The sequence below is a fragment of the Scardinius erythrophthalmus genome (genome assembly GCF_964197995.2).
Source record: "Scardinius erythrophthalmus genome assembly, chromosome: 6".
NCBI classification, from domain to species: Eukaryota; Metazoa; Chordata; class Actinopteri; order Cypriniformes; family Leuciscidae; genus Scardinius; species Scardinius erythrophthalmus.
Window position 1 is genome coordinate 21,089,732 of NC_138226.1, and position 15,011 is coordinate 21,104,742.

The 15,011-nt window shown below is 39.3% G+C and overlaps 1 protein-coding gene across 1 annotated transcript in view; it reads right to left on the reverse strand.

Moving 5' to 3' along the window:
• Positions 1-6,516: 6,516 nt before the first annotated feature.
• Positions 6,517-15,011, reverse strand: part of gypc (glycophorin C (Gerbich blood group)) — a 26,634-nt gene continuing 18,139 nt past the window's right edge. The window contains exons 3-4 of the mRNA XM_081367596.1: positions 13,070-13,105; positions 6,517-6,902 (exon numbers count right to left, since the gene is read on the reverse strand). Coding sequence (XP_081223722.1) covers positions 6,706-6,902; positions 13,070-13,105 — 233 coding nt within the window. The 3' untranslated portion in view covers positions 6,517-6,705. The remainder of the gene's footprint in view (positions 6,903-13,069; positions 13,106-15,011) is intronic.

The following is a 15,011-nucleotide window of genomic DNA, read 5'->3' on the forward strand; positions in this document are numbered from 1 at the left end:
GAATGTGAGTCTGATACCGCTCCATAGAGATTTGATTATGGGGCGTGTCTCAACCGAACTAGGAAAAAAAAAACCTCTGCACTCAATTGGATAGACCTACAACCAATCAGAGCAACGGAGTAAATGACGCATGTCCTTCATTCATATTTTCAACCAACAAAATGTCGCGCGCGGCTCTCTGTTCCTCTTTTAAAATGAATGCGCTGTCGATATCAGTGGCGTTTTCTTGCGGAGGCCAAGGGAAGCCAGGCTTCCTCACTTTTTCAGAATATAATTGCCATTTAATAAACACTTTTGTTTTCACAGTTTACGTAATCCTTCTGTCATCTCCTCATCGTCTCTCTTCATTCATTACTGGGTGTTTTATGATGTGTAAAACAGCGCCCCTATAAAAGTGACATGGTGAATGAGCGTTGAAAACATGGTACTGCACCCTGTGTCTGTGAGGAGGCTAGGCTGAGTTGGCATCCCTTGATAGAAAAAAAAAGAATGATTAACCAATCAGGTGACGCTATTGTCACGACACTGCTCCCCTGTGATTGGTCAGGACAGTGTCAAGGGAAGCCATGAACTTGTTGGCATCAGGCCAATCACATCACGTTATCATCGTCAATGAATGAATGAATGAAATAGCGGAAGATTTGTGGTTTTGTGCCCATCTTTTTAATTCCTTTATTTATTGACCATACACTCAAAACAAAACAAAGACACATTTAAATGTAAGCCTTACAAACAACCTTTTCACACGTAAGTTTTTCAAGGCGACCGTTATTGATCGTAGTATCGCTTTAGTGTTCCCATGGAGACGCGTCTTTCATTGCTTGTCACACCGCAGGCACAATAGCGCTGAATGATCAGCTTTTATTTCCTTTTTTTATTCAAAATTTCACAAATTTATTAGCTATAGCAGGATATATCTGATATTCCGATTGTCAAATATGTGCAAGAGGATGTGTTTTGTTGTTCAAACACCTTTATAACAATCGCGTTAGTTGAGCTGTATGCGCAACATATTTTAGGTATCTAACAAAGTGTTGGATTGAAACAAGCGTAAGTCCCGGTAAGATGATGCTGGGCGCTCTAATAGTTCATCCAAATAGCAACATATAAATCGTAACGTATGATTTTCTGCCCCCACCCCTTAAAACACACAGCTTAGAGAGGTTGTGTCTTAATTGGCTTCCTCAGAAATTTTCCCCACGCCACGCCACTGGTCGATATCTTCTATAACAGACGCGATGGCGGAATCAACACATGATGTTTCATAAACAAAGTTCGGGAGGAGCACGTACAAATAATCAATCCAATATCAACTTGTCATCAAACAATACCATGTCTAACGTTACCGAGGAAGCATATTCACTCTGTCAACTTACCTAACACTCCTTGACAGTTTTTCAGCATCCCTCGGTCCCTCCACCACCCCGAATCCTCACTCGTCTTGTTCTCTCACAACTTAAGGCGGAGTCACTTCCGGCATCACCGGCGGCCATCTTACCACAGGGCTCTGTGAATTAAGGTGAGTGAGCAGCACGCACACAAATCCTCTTATCTCGCTGAAATCTGGACGGATTTACGAACGGTTTGGTTTCTTACAAACGTTATTAACGTGGCTATAATTCTGAATGCTTAAACATTTTGAACATAATTATTCATATGTATGCAGTATAATAGCTACATCTCTGACGTTTATAACAAACCAAACCGTTTGAAAATCAGTAGAAAATTGAGCAGGTTATGGTTATTTAAAAGTACATGCACCATGTTATGAGTGAGCGAGCACCCTGTGGTAAGATGGCCGCCGTGTGCGGATGTCGAGCTCCATTGGCCAGCAGCGCGGACGAGACATCTAGCCTTTATATGATATCTATGACCGAGCCCACAGCCCTCTCCTCGGACAGCACGTCATATACGCATTTATTCTATCTGACTTATTTGTGTGAACTCATGACATCTCATATAGCCTACGCATTTATTCTATCTGACTTATTTGTAAATGTGAACTCGTGAAATCTCAATTCTCCAGCTGCTGCAGTCGTCTTTGTTGTAAACTAATTCAAATCAAGCGCTCTTTGGTGACGTAACCGCAGACCATCTGTCCATCATCGATTAAAGCCCGCCCTGGCAATTTGATTGGCTCGGCCTTCTAGGAGCCGAGCATAATTACTCCTCAATGGATCGAGTCCAGACCGAACTTCCCGACCAAAAAATGTTGTGGGCGGGGTTCGGGCTGGCACCCAGGCTAGTGCTGATGGCTTCTTTCTGCTCATATTTGTTTCAGTTTTATGTTCACTTTTGTATTGTTTTGTTAACAAATCCATGTCTGATTTCAAGTTTGCTTGACTTCCTCACAACTGAAAAACATTCTGACATTTTGCTTAATTGCAATATAATTGCTATGTAAAACATACTATTCAAAAGTTTAAGTTCTATATATATACTATTCAAATGTTTTAATGTGACTTTTGAGGAAGAAATGCATCCTTTTAAGTTACCATGAAATTCAATTTTTTTTAAGGGATACTGCAGTATTTACTATAAATAATTGATCTATCTTGAACCCTCTTAAACTTTAATCAAAATAACTTCCCATCCCTCTTGCAGCGACATCTTTTCTCATCTCAGATGACATGTTTACTGGCTTGAGGGCGGGACAACCTGTCACTCACATGAGATCACAGTAATAGCAAACCACAATGATCCAACAATCCAATCAATTCCCGATGGACAAAATCAAGTCTCGTCCTAGATTCTTTCTTGTTCGAGAAGCTGTTTCACTCGGACATACCTCACAATAGGGAAGAATTAAGTCTATCGCTACGTCCATTTCATGCCAACTTTAAAATACACATACGCAGAGCATTGCTGCACTAACCGGCAGGTCTTACAGTTCACTTCAAAATGACCGCCAGGTGTTTTTTAAGCAAATGGAGTGTCAGGTTTGCTGGATCACCTCTGGCTTTCTGTTGTGCTGTGAAATAGACAGTAAAAATAGCTAAAGGTTCTCCCAATCTCCAGTGGAAGCAGATTCTGAAAGACCTGCATGATGTGAACACCAATATTCTTCAGTTCATTTGATAATTCTTAGCAAAAATAGCAACAAAAAAAATTTACCCTTAACCTCTGGTCTTTTGTGACCTGGGACATCATACACCACCCTCTTCACTTATTATTTTTTTCAAGTTAGACATCAACCTTCTTATTATTCCTCAGTCAATTCATTATAAACAATATAACAAGAAAAGAAAATACAATTCTTAAAGAATGCCTGTTTTTCCATTATTTTTTTGTAAAAATGATAGGGTTGCTAATGACCCAACGTGTGCAGTATAAGTATATTTTTTTCTGCACAACAATAATTGAATCTTTGATTAAATAAGTGCAATTCATCTTTATTCCACAAGGTGGCAGTGTCTGATACACAATGATGAAGTGACGTTTCACTCTTAATTACCGCAGGCAGGAAACAAAAGAATAGGAAGTATCATCATCAAAACTTGAAATGGCTCAGCGATTTACTGCAGAGCAAGTACCAAATGCAGTCAAATATTAGTGTCACTTTCAGCGATCAAAATATTGATTTTAAAGATGTTGAAAATTATAGTTTTGAGAATATGTATAAAATCTGAGCCAGATGCTGAACGCTACATGAGCTCTGATGAGGACAGTGAAGTATAAAACATTTGCTTTTAATTTTTTTATTTATTTTTTTTAAATAAGCTTTATTTTATTCTTCTGTAATTGTTACTCTAGGAGAATTTTATATTATCGTGACGGCTAGAGATCCATCCCTTATATATTCGGGTCACTAAAGACCCGAATATGCAATAATGATATGGACGAAACATTCATACATTTAAGGGTTAATGTGTGGTGCAACTGGCTAGATTTTAATGTATCCAAGTAAGGAAGGAAGGAACAAATAAATAAATAAGTAGCCTATTTTTTGAGAGCATTTTTCATCTTTTTTTATCTTCACAGTTCACTTTTGTTAAGCTCTGGGAACACATTTGAAGTTTAAAGTATGATTTAAGTTTTCACGAACAGTTAAGAAATTATGAAGTGATGTGACTGTAGGAAACACGTTTGTGTTGAAGCATTGTGGGAGGTGATAATTGTGTCCTCATGCACATCTCACTCCCGTTTGTGGATTGTTAATCATAGAGGTGTCAGTGTTGATTATCAAAATATAAGTGACGACAGGCATTCTAGCTATTACACAAAATTGTCCTTTCAGTTGTTAACTTCACTGTCAAAAAAAAAAAAAAAAAAAAACACTGCAGAAACCTTTAGTGGTGAGGTCGCATTAATCAAGAGCGCTGGACGGAGGAAGAGGGGGGTGAGAAGGTGAGATGAGATTTGGTGCTCAGGGCTTATTTTCAGCCTCCATCCTTGAAGCAAAGAATTAATCAAAAGAAAAATATCTCTCACTCGTGTCGGATTCTCGCGGTGCCGCTCACCTCCAAAGTGTCTGGCATTTTCATTTTGTTGCATCAGCATCTGTACTGGCCTTTGAATAATGTGTACATTTTTTGGTAAAAATCTTCCAGAAGAGATCTCATTGAAAAATGATTTATCACGGTACACATCAACTGAAATCATATTTATAGTACTCAACGTCCCACTGCCATGCAAACTGTTTGCTGGAGATAACATTTCTGTTTCCCACGAGTGAATAACGCAACACCTGTACTAATTATTCCCCCATGTAGAGGAACTGAATCTATCAATGGCCCGAGGCCTGGCTGTTTGATCCAAAATAACTAAACTACGCACAGCATGAGCCCACTTTACTACCAGTAGCTGTGAGCTTAAAGGAAATAGTTCACCCAAAAATGAAAATTCAGTCATCATTCCAAACTATTTTTTTTCTATTTTCTAAACATGTATGACTTAGTTTTTCTTTTCTTGTCATTTCTTTTTTTAGACCTGTGCTATCAAAATACTGATAAAATTGGGAAATTGAAAAAAAGCAACTAGCACAAGAAGCAATGTAGTTAATTTTATTTGTAACTGAAGAGTTGATATATGTAAATGAAAAAGTCAAGGCATCTGAAGCAGATATTTTTATAATTTATGTACTCCTCTGACTAACTCTACTGCTTCTAATTACAAGCAGCCTTTTATTAAAGGGACACTTCACCCATTTGCATTAAGCTTTGTATCGTTAGAAACCCAGCCATATTTTTGAATGGTCGTGCAATATACCCTCATTTTCCCCTGAGAAGGGAGAGATATGGATTTCAGTGTTGCAGTTCTTGCTTATAATGATGTAAAAATTGTAATTTTCGTCATTCTAAGCAGGAAGTCCCATATCTTTGTAGAGGGGTTGAGACTACAAACACTCGTTCCTCATTTTTCCAGGGGGTGGGACCCACTCACGCTACAGACCTATTACAGATCAGTGGGCGGGACTTCACTTGCAGAAACTAAAAGCAATATCCGCCATCTTGTTTGGAAGCTAAGCTAACAGGCGCTGTGGAGCCAGATGTGAAGTTACGACAATGGCGGAAGGTACTCAAATATGATTTGGAAGAAGAGGTCTGATGCTCATATCAGATGTTCGTGGCTACCTTTACGAGCCGCAATATAGCGAAGAGCAGCTGAGGCTTATGGAGGAACAGAAGGCGGCTGCTGCGGCCTCTGCAGCCGAGGCAGAAGACCTGCCTGTCACAGACGAGGAGCCCGGACTGGCTCCAGCTGGGGCGGACTGATGGTGCCTGTGCTCTCACTGTGCGCCTACGGACACAGGAATAGAGTCTGTCTGCTGCAGAGAATTTCAACGGTGCCAATTTCTCCTGGACAGTTGTGTTGTGAACTGGATTAGTGGGAGTTGCTTGCGGAGCTGTGCAATGTGGTGCATTGTGGGAGTTGTTGTCTTCCATACAAATGTGCCCTAAAGCTACTTTCTGTCTTTCCTCAGTCAAGAAGGCACCAAATTCGAAATTTATGACTACGTATATGACACACTTTCAATAAAGATTAATGTTCCCACGGGTGAAATGCTCCTTTAAATTAGTCAAACAATTAGATCTTATAAATTTTTCTTTTTTTCACAACCAGAAGAAAAAGTTATTTTCAGAATCATCACATGCAGTAAAAACAGAAGCATGTAAATTTGTAACACCGCATTAATATGGATGACATTTTGCCCAATGGCTTTTCCTGAATGTTTTTTCCTATTGTCAACATAAATGTTCTCATATCCTGAACTTCTGACTAACAAGTCAATTTTTTAATATTATTAAAATAACTGCACTTAAAGGTGGAGTAAGCGATTTCTGAGAAACACTGTTGGCCCCTTATATGTGCCACGTACAGTATATAGATGTGAGAGACCAATTAATTTCACTTGTTTGAAAAGTGTTTTTGTTAATCCTACCAATTAAATGTCTTGAAATATTGCTTGCCATTCATATTCAAATTCTGTATAAGATCAATGGCTTTCCTTTCCTTCACCTGAATACCATCACATTCTCCTAAACTGACATTTGTGCTGACAATCAGCTTCCAATAGGAGTACAAATGTTACCTCTTTTATTCAGGAAGAAAATATATAAACAATGTCAGATATTGAAATATATAGGAATTTCATAATACTCTTCTTGTTTCTTTCTGTTTGCGGAGAGTTCTGTCAGCTACTTCACTGCTCTAGCAAACAACATTAAGGCATCATGTAAGCCGAGTTGGGCTATCTATTGTGCCTCATATGAAATACTCTTTCTTGCTCTCATCCATGGCGTCCTGCAAGGCTGGGTCTCTACGAAGAGCGGAGTCTGCTGTCTCGGAAAACTCTGTGCCCTTGGCCTCATTGGTATGATATGTGCCCTTGTGTTTGTACATGTATCGCAGAATGACGCCCAGGAGGAGGAGCAGGACCAGAACCACCACAGCAATGACAGCTAGAAGTGAGAGAGAGAGAGAGAGAGAGAGAGAGAGAGAGAGAGAGAGAGAGAGAGAGAGAGAGAGAGAGAGAGAGAGAGAGAGAGAGAGAGGGGCGGGGGGGGGGGTTATATTTGAAGATAACCTGTGGGCAGCAGCTATAAGGTGCGACTGAACTAAGAACAATTTAGTCTGTTTATTTCAGGATGTTCACTGAAGTATACTGGCTCAAGGACCAGAAAGGTAGTAAAGACATTGTTAAAATAATCCATGTGACTGTTGCTGTTTGCTGTTCAAGTGGCCACCGTGACGCATAAGTGTGATGCTGACGCAAGAGCCAGCCAATACTGAGCCGGCGTTCAAGTGGCCGGCGTCTTTTTTACAACGTCAACAGCGTCAGAGACTAACACTGTTTTTTTTTTTTACCTTTTCACATGTAAGTTTAAAGGAACACGCCGACTTTTTGGGACTTTAACTTATTCACTGTATCCCCCGGAGTTAGATAAGTCCATACATACCCTTCTCATCTCCGTGCGTGCTGTAACTCTGTCTGACGTACCAACCGCTAGCCAAGCTTAGCACAAAGACTGGAGGTAAACGGCTCCAGCTAGCATACTGTTCCCAATAAGTGACAAAATAACGCCAACATTTTCCTATTTACATGTTGTGATTTGTATAGTCACAGTGTGTACAAATAACAAGGTGATATGAGACACAGCCATCTTCTAACCATATACATACTGGGACCTATATTCTCAGAAGGCGAAGCACTGCTACTTCTGCGGAGTGATTTGCTCGCAGCACCTGAGAAGCCCAGTGGTGAGGAGCAGAGAGTTCGCTCAGAGTTGGAGTAAATCACTCCGCAGAAGTAGCAGTGCTTCGCCTTCTGAGAATATAGTTCCCACTATGTATACGGTTAGAGGATGGCTGTGTCTCATGCCACCTTGTTATTCGTACACGTTGTGACTATACAAATCACAGCATGTAAATAGGAAAATGTTGGCGTTATTTTGTCACTTATTGGGAGCAGTATGCTAGCTGGGGCCGTTTACCTCCAGTCTTTGTGCTAAGCTAGGCTAGCGGTGGGTGCGTCAGACAGAGTTACAGCACGCACGGAGATGAAAAAGGTATTTATGGACTTATCTAACTCTGGGGGATACAGTGAATAAGCTAAAGTCCCAAAAAGTCAGCGTGTTCCTTTAAAATATTCTAACTGACCCCCCACCATTATTTACAGTAGAACCTGTCACTTTATTGTTTCCATGGTGACGCGTCATTGCTTGTCACGTGACACACCGCAACCACAACAGCGCTGAATGATGATGATCTGCTTTTATGTCATTTTTCCTTTTTTATTCAAAATATTCACAAATCATTAGCTATAGCATGAAATATCTGATATTCCGATTGTCAAATATGTGCAAGTGGATGTATTTTGTTGTTTAAACACCTTTATAACGATCGTGTTAGTTGAGCTGTATGCGCGATGGGTGCAGCCATGTTAGTTTGTGCCACAGTTCAGAGAATCGGATCTGTTTGATTTACAACATGTCAGTTCATCCATTTTTCACAAAATACATGAAAGTTAGTGGCCGGTGAACTGGGAGAAAAATAGGGTAAACTTTAAAGCTACTTCTATCTGATATGAATAAAATGTGTCGTCTAACTATAATGGAAAGGATTATTATTGCCGCTTCCATTGACATCAGTGTATTTTACAAACTCAAATGCATCGTTTTGCTAGTACTTATGTGATTTTAAATGTCTGAAACCTAAAATAAACATTATGTGGTTGAAAACACTGAATAGATATATGACAAGCGCTGAGCGCGTCCGTCTCTGGCTCAGCGCCAGCCAACGCACGAAAGCACGTTTAAATTTAGCAGTTGATCACGTGATGCACTGACTGTTCTAATCACAACACCAGTGTGATTGTACGCCCCAGGGACCAGCCAAGACTGATCATACCGGTGTGATCGTATGTGCGAAAGGGTTAAATATATATTTTTTGCGCACAAAAAGTATTCTCGTCACTTCATAACATTTAAGGTTGAACCACTGAAGTCATCAATCCGGAAGTCGGCCATTTTGGAGGCACTGAACGTAAACAATGCGAGTTTTGGACTGTACTAATCGGTCGCACCGGGAAAACACATTTCGAGTGACAGAAGTTAAAGAGAAGAGTGCAAAAACTGATGAAAGAAGGCATTTGTGGTTGAGAGAGGCACAGCATCAGCCACATGTGTAAATGAAGCGTTGACTATGGCTAAAATGTTGACGTAGTTAACTATGACTACATTCACACTGTCAGTCCAAATCCGATTATCTTTGTATCCGATTGGAATGTGATCTAAAATGATGCCCACACTGTGTATCGCAACTGTTCAGATCCGATTTGTGTGTCCATGCAGCTCTTTGGCAATATGGCAATGACGTTGCGTTGTTGGAGGGGTTTGCATTTGCAATAGAGATGTTGTCTTATTTAAATTTTACAACATGGAAATGTGTAGTCGCCGCGCTGGACTACTGCGTCTTGAGTATTGGTCTTGAGCCTGCTGCAGAACTGTAGGAGGCTGGTATGCACAGCTTTTTTTTCCGCGCCTGTTTCAAAAATAATAATTTTCTGCTCGTCCGGCACTTTGCAACAACACAGCCTTGTTTCGGCAGTGACTTTCAGCATGTTCCCTTTAACAACTGACGTTTACATTTTACGTGGCGTGAGAAAGTAACATACCACGCAAAATCCGATCAGAGCGTTCAGACTGAAGCAGATTTCCTGATATGTGATTTGAATAGGATTTCAAACCACATATGGATGTAGCTTGAAACGGATTTCATGTGCTTTTTTTGGACTGACAATCTGAATGTAGCCTATGTCGGGATAAGAAATAGAAGGAAGAATTGCAGTAAGGGCTAGAGAAGCCATCTCGTTTGGATCTTTACCACATATTAACTTTAGTTTGGCTAAATTTCGCGCTCTTTCCTGCTTACTAAGTTCTTCTCTCTATGATTTTGCAGCTTCCATGTGTTTTTTCCGTGGTTTATTAGTGTAACAGTGTGTTCAGTAGTACATAAATTGTGCAATCTATGCTGTTGTTTACATCCGAGTGCCTCCATAATGGCCGCGCATCCGGGTTACCGCCCAGAACGTCGGTGAAAACCCTCTATTTTAATGATGTCTTCACTACCTTTCTGTTCATTGAAAGTGGTAATAACGTTGCAGTCTATGGTGGATCAGAAAGATCTTAATTTGAGTTCCGAAGATGAACGAAGGTCTTACGGGTTTGCAACAACATGAGGGTGAGTAATTAATGACATAATTTTCATTTATGGGTGAACTATCCCTTTAATGTTACACAAGAAAGAAGTTAGAAAATTAAGATTATTTTTTTTGTGGTACTAGTCAACATTATGTCACAAATACTGTTGATTGAGCTTAACTTACTGAACCCAGAACATTTTTCTGATTCAGTAGCTGCCAACTGATACCAATATCTAAAGATCAATGTGATTATAATGGTCATAACAATGATGCTATATTACAATTTAATGATAGCAAATCAGATGTACACAATTACTTCTGTGGATGAGAACAAACCCAAACACTGATTCATGTGTAAATGAGCTAAAGTGAGACCACTGTGGCACTGGTCTTTTCTTTTTCTTTCTTCTGAGGCCAGGAAACATCTTGTGCACAAATTACCTCTCATTTGTACAGAAATCATCCAAGCCTCTCTGACCATCATCAATGTGCTGTTCTCACAATGTTCTCATAACTACACACTCTGGAGGCAAAAAGCATCTTTCTCCTCTGACACCCATGCATTCTGAATAAGTACATTTTTTTGCAAGTAACACATTAATAATATTTCACTATGGCATACAGGAGATATTTTATCAGTGCCCAGTTTTGTTCTGAAGAGTTAATTAAAGCGTTAAATAGACTGGATATTTAGAAATAAAAATCGATGTTTTCCCCTGCCTGATGCTTTTCATATCACAGCTCAGAATAGTTGTTAGAAAAATGTTTTGGATTGTGCGTGTTCCTGCTGTGCCGCCTATCACATCATCTTTCTGTGCATTCAAAGTAATTAGTCACATGACATCTACAGCTCAGGGGCCGTATTCACAAAGAATTTTAAGGCTAAAAGTAGCTCCTAACTGGCGAATTTAGGAGCAACTCCTAAAAATAATGGGCGTGTCACTCGTAACTTTAGGACTCCTAATTTTTTTGATTAAGAGTAATTCACGAAGCATTTTAACCCTAAAAGTAGCACCTAAGCCTGGGACAGCTTAAAAGAAGTCGAGAGGACTCCTAACTCACTAAGACCTATTCACAAACCGCTTTTTGTGGCATTTCACGTTGCGATGTTTTGAAATGCGTATGCGGAGCTACAGGAGCTTCCAATCGCGAGGGAACAATTTTGCATTGTAGGCATAACTAGGGATGCAATAACGCCACCAACAACAACCAAAACTAGGCTACTCATTCATTGCATGTAAACTAATCGTAACGTTTGATTGTGAATCAAATTAAAATGTTCTTCTCTTTGCAAACGTACAGTAGGCAGAGGCATATAGTGACAGATTAATCAATAATGTTGCAATGCATCAATCCATACGTTTCATTAGGCTACTAGGCTATTTGTTTTGCCTTACTTTTTATTCATTTAGGCTATTTATTCAGTTATTCATCATCTTCCGTCCTTCGCACTACTTGTGTAGCGCACGCATTCTCAGACCTGTCACTCATCATCGTAGGGGAGGGGTTTGGAATCATTCCCGCGTTACAATCATCAGCCAATCAAGTTGGTCATTTCAGTCCAGCTCGTGCATGAGTAATGACGTCATCCATAGCAACGAAGACTCACTCTTAGTTTAGGAGTTGTCATTTTTCTTTACTAAGAGTAGGTCTGAAAGGCGTTGTGAATAACTTTTAAGAGAAAACTCCTAGCTAAAATCTTTTAGTGCGATTTAGGAGTACTCCTAGTGGTAAGATAAAATGCTTTGTGAATACGGCCCCTGGTGATTGGCTCAAAACAATTGTGCCCAGAACTAAAAATACCCATAAGCCTATGTAGACATAGGAACCAATGGCACCAATAGTCAAGGATACTTTTGGGAAACATAGCCTTGACTCTTTAATTTGTAATAATAATAATTTGTAAGGGTCAGGGGCCGTATTCACAAAGCATTTTATCTTACCACTAGGAGTACTCCTAAATCGCACTAAAAGATTTTAGCTAGGAGTTTTCTCTTAAAAGTTATTCACAACGCCTTTCAGACCTACTTTTAGTAAAGAAAAATGACAACTCCTAAACTAAGAGTGAGTCTTCGTTGCTATGGATGACGTCATTACTCATGCACGAGCTTGACTGAAGTGTCCGCCTTGATTGGCTGATGATTGTAACGCGGGAATGATTCCAAACACCTCCCCTACGATGATGAGTGACAGGTGAAGTTGCGTGCGCTACACAAGTAGTGCGAAGGACGGAAGATGATGAATAACTGAATAAATAGCCTAAATGAATAAAGAGTAAGGCAAAACAAATAGCCTAGTAGCATAATGAACCATATGGATTGATGCAATATCTTTGCAACATTATTGAATTAATCTGTCACTATATGCCTCTGCCTACGTTTGCAAAGAGAAGAACATTTTAATTTGATTCACAATAAAACGTTACAATTAGTTTACATGCAATGAGTAGCCTAGTTTTGGTTGTTGTTGGTGGCATTATTGCATCCCTAGTTATGCCTACAATGCAAAATTGTTCCCTTGCGATTGGAAGCTCCTGTAGCCGCCGCATACGCATTTCAAAACATCGCAACGTGAAATGCCACAAAAAGCGGTTTGTGAATAGGTCTTAGTGAGTTAGGAGTCCTCTCGACTTCTTTTAAGCTGTCCCAGGCTTAGGTGCTACTTTTAGGGCTAAAATGCTTCGTGAATTACTCTTAGTCAAAAAAATTAGGAGTCCTAAAGTTACGAGTGACACGCCCATTATTTTTAGGAGTTGCTCCTAAATTCGCCAGTTAGGAGCTACTTTTAGCCTTAAAATTCTTTGTGAATACGGCCCCAGATCAGGTCGAAATAGTGACTAAAGGCAAAAGCTGCACATTTTTAAAGTGTATGTGAGTTGAGGGCATATTGGATATTTGTACGTTTGTGAGCTGTTACAACACTTACCTCCAACTATAGCTTCAAAGTATGGTCCTGATCGCTCTAAAGACAAAAAGAGAAGAATATTTAAAAAATGGTAATATGACAAAACAGAATGGTCACATCACATAGGCTGTCCCCTTGTCCATTTAAAAATTTTAAGTGGTTTCACTCATACATTTAGGTAGGAATTTCTAATAGAAGTAGATATCAAGTATTAAACAGAGTAAGGCAGTAAAGAAGAATAAAGAAACTGTCCTGAAACATGCCAGTTCTAGTTCTGCTGCTGTTCTGCTGATTTTAAGTGCAAATGTCTTTACATGTCATTAAAGTTTAGTGTTCTGTTTGATCTTTTCTCAGTGGCTAGAGTCCTGAAACATTTTCAAGATGAATGCTTTTTAGGAGTGCTGCAGAGATCCCTCGCAAAACACGTACTGTTGACTTTCTTCCTGTGTTGTAATAACACACGTGAATCTTTCATGATGCTTTGTTTTTATAGACAGCTGTCTCCCCCGCTGTATTGTAGCGAGACTCATTCTCTTCATCACCATGGGGACAAAAAGCTCGTTAAAGAAAGTGACTGAAGATAATCATGAATTATTGCAAAGGCAACATCTGCTGCCTTGACTTGACTTTCACAGAAGGACAGGCAAATCAAAGATGTTGCTTTCAAAATGGAGATGGATCTAGTGAGACCCCCAAACTATTTTTCAACAGAAAGGATAATGCAGGTTTGACCAAGCAGATGCCCTCAAAACATGAACAATTAAGCTCCCTCATTAGTGTCTAATAACCTGTTACATTGTGATTAAAAGCTCATTGTGATTTTGGTGTTTACAGTGAGACTATATCTGGAGTAATTAAGGAGACATAGAACATTCACATTTGGGTAATGTGAAGGGCATGAAGGTGTGTTTGAAGGTATAATATCCCCTCATGTGATCTTTAATGTCTCCTTATGACTTTAGCAATTAGTTGTCCTTTAGAAAGGTTGGAGTAATATAAAAAAAGAAAAATTAAATAAAAATGACAAGCTCACAGAGGCTCTGAGCCATGCAGTGGATTATTTATAAATCAATCAAGTGCTTCCAGCTCTACTAAACCACATGTCAGAAAAACGAAGACTCTGGATGAAATATATCTCTCTAATAGAGTTGGTCTTTGTTTCACAAAGTACCACAGATTTTTCCTGAGAATCGTCGTCATTTTAACACCCAGATGTGTGACCTCAAAACTATCCTTAGCTTCCTCCAAGCAAACTTAAGTCAGTGAAGTCATAACTAGTGACATTCAACATGGTAAAAAATTGTTTTTTTGTTTTGTTTTTTGGAACATGGATCCCAGAACATATTGATAGGTCTGTTTATTTAAACTGTATAGTGCTTTCTGAGGCTCTGTGTACCTAGTAAATGATTAACTACTGAGAAGAGAAACAAAGGTCATGCTATTTTGAAAATAAAGACAAGCACCCTTTCAGTACAATTACTAAATTGAACATCTAATAAACCACCAAGATTGAACCAAGACCCCGGCCCTACATTTTTTTTTTTTTTTTTTTTTTCGTTTTTCAATAATCCGTTTAATTCAGATACGTCACAATTTGGAAGAAAATATCTGTCACTACTTTCGTTACATCCCAACTTCAAAGATGCATTCCTTATCGTTCCTCATTAAAAAGATTTACAAATAAACTTAACAGTAGTGTAATAATGTTTGTAACTGGTGAATGTTAAACATAACTTTAATAATAAAATAAATATAAAGATCAAAATGAAAGTAAAATAAAATAAAGCACCAACATAAAGTCCAGGCCTGGTCCTCTCTCATCCTTCACTGTCGTCACTCCTCCTTTTATGCTTACGGAGCTCCTCCTTGTGCTTCGAGACCGGTATGGTTTATTAGCACTCGTACCACTGGCCTCACTCCGTTCCCACGGCTCTCTGCCCCGCCCTGCTTGCCACAAGTAGTA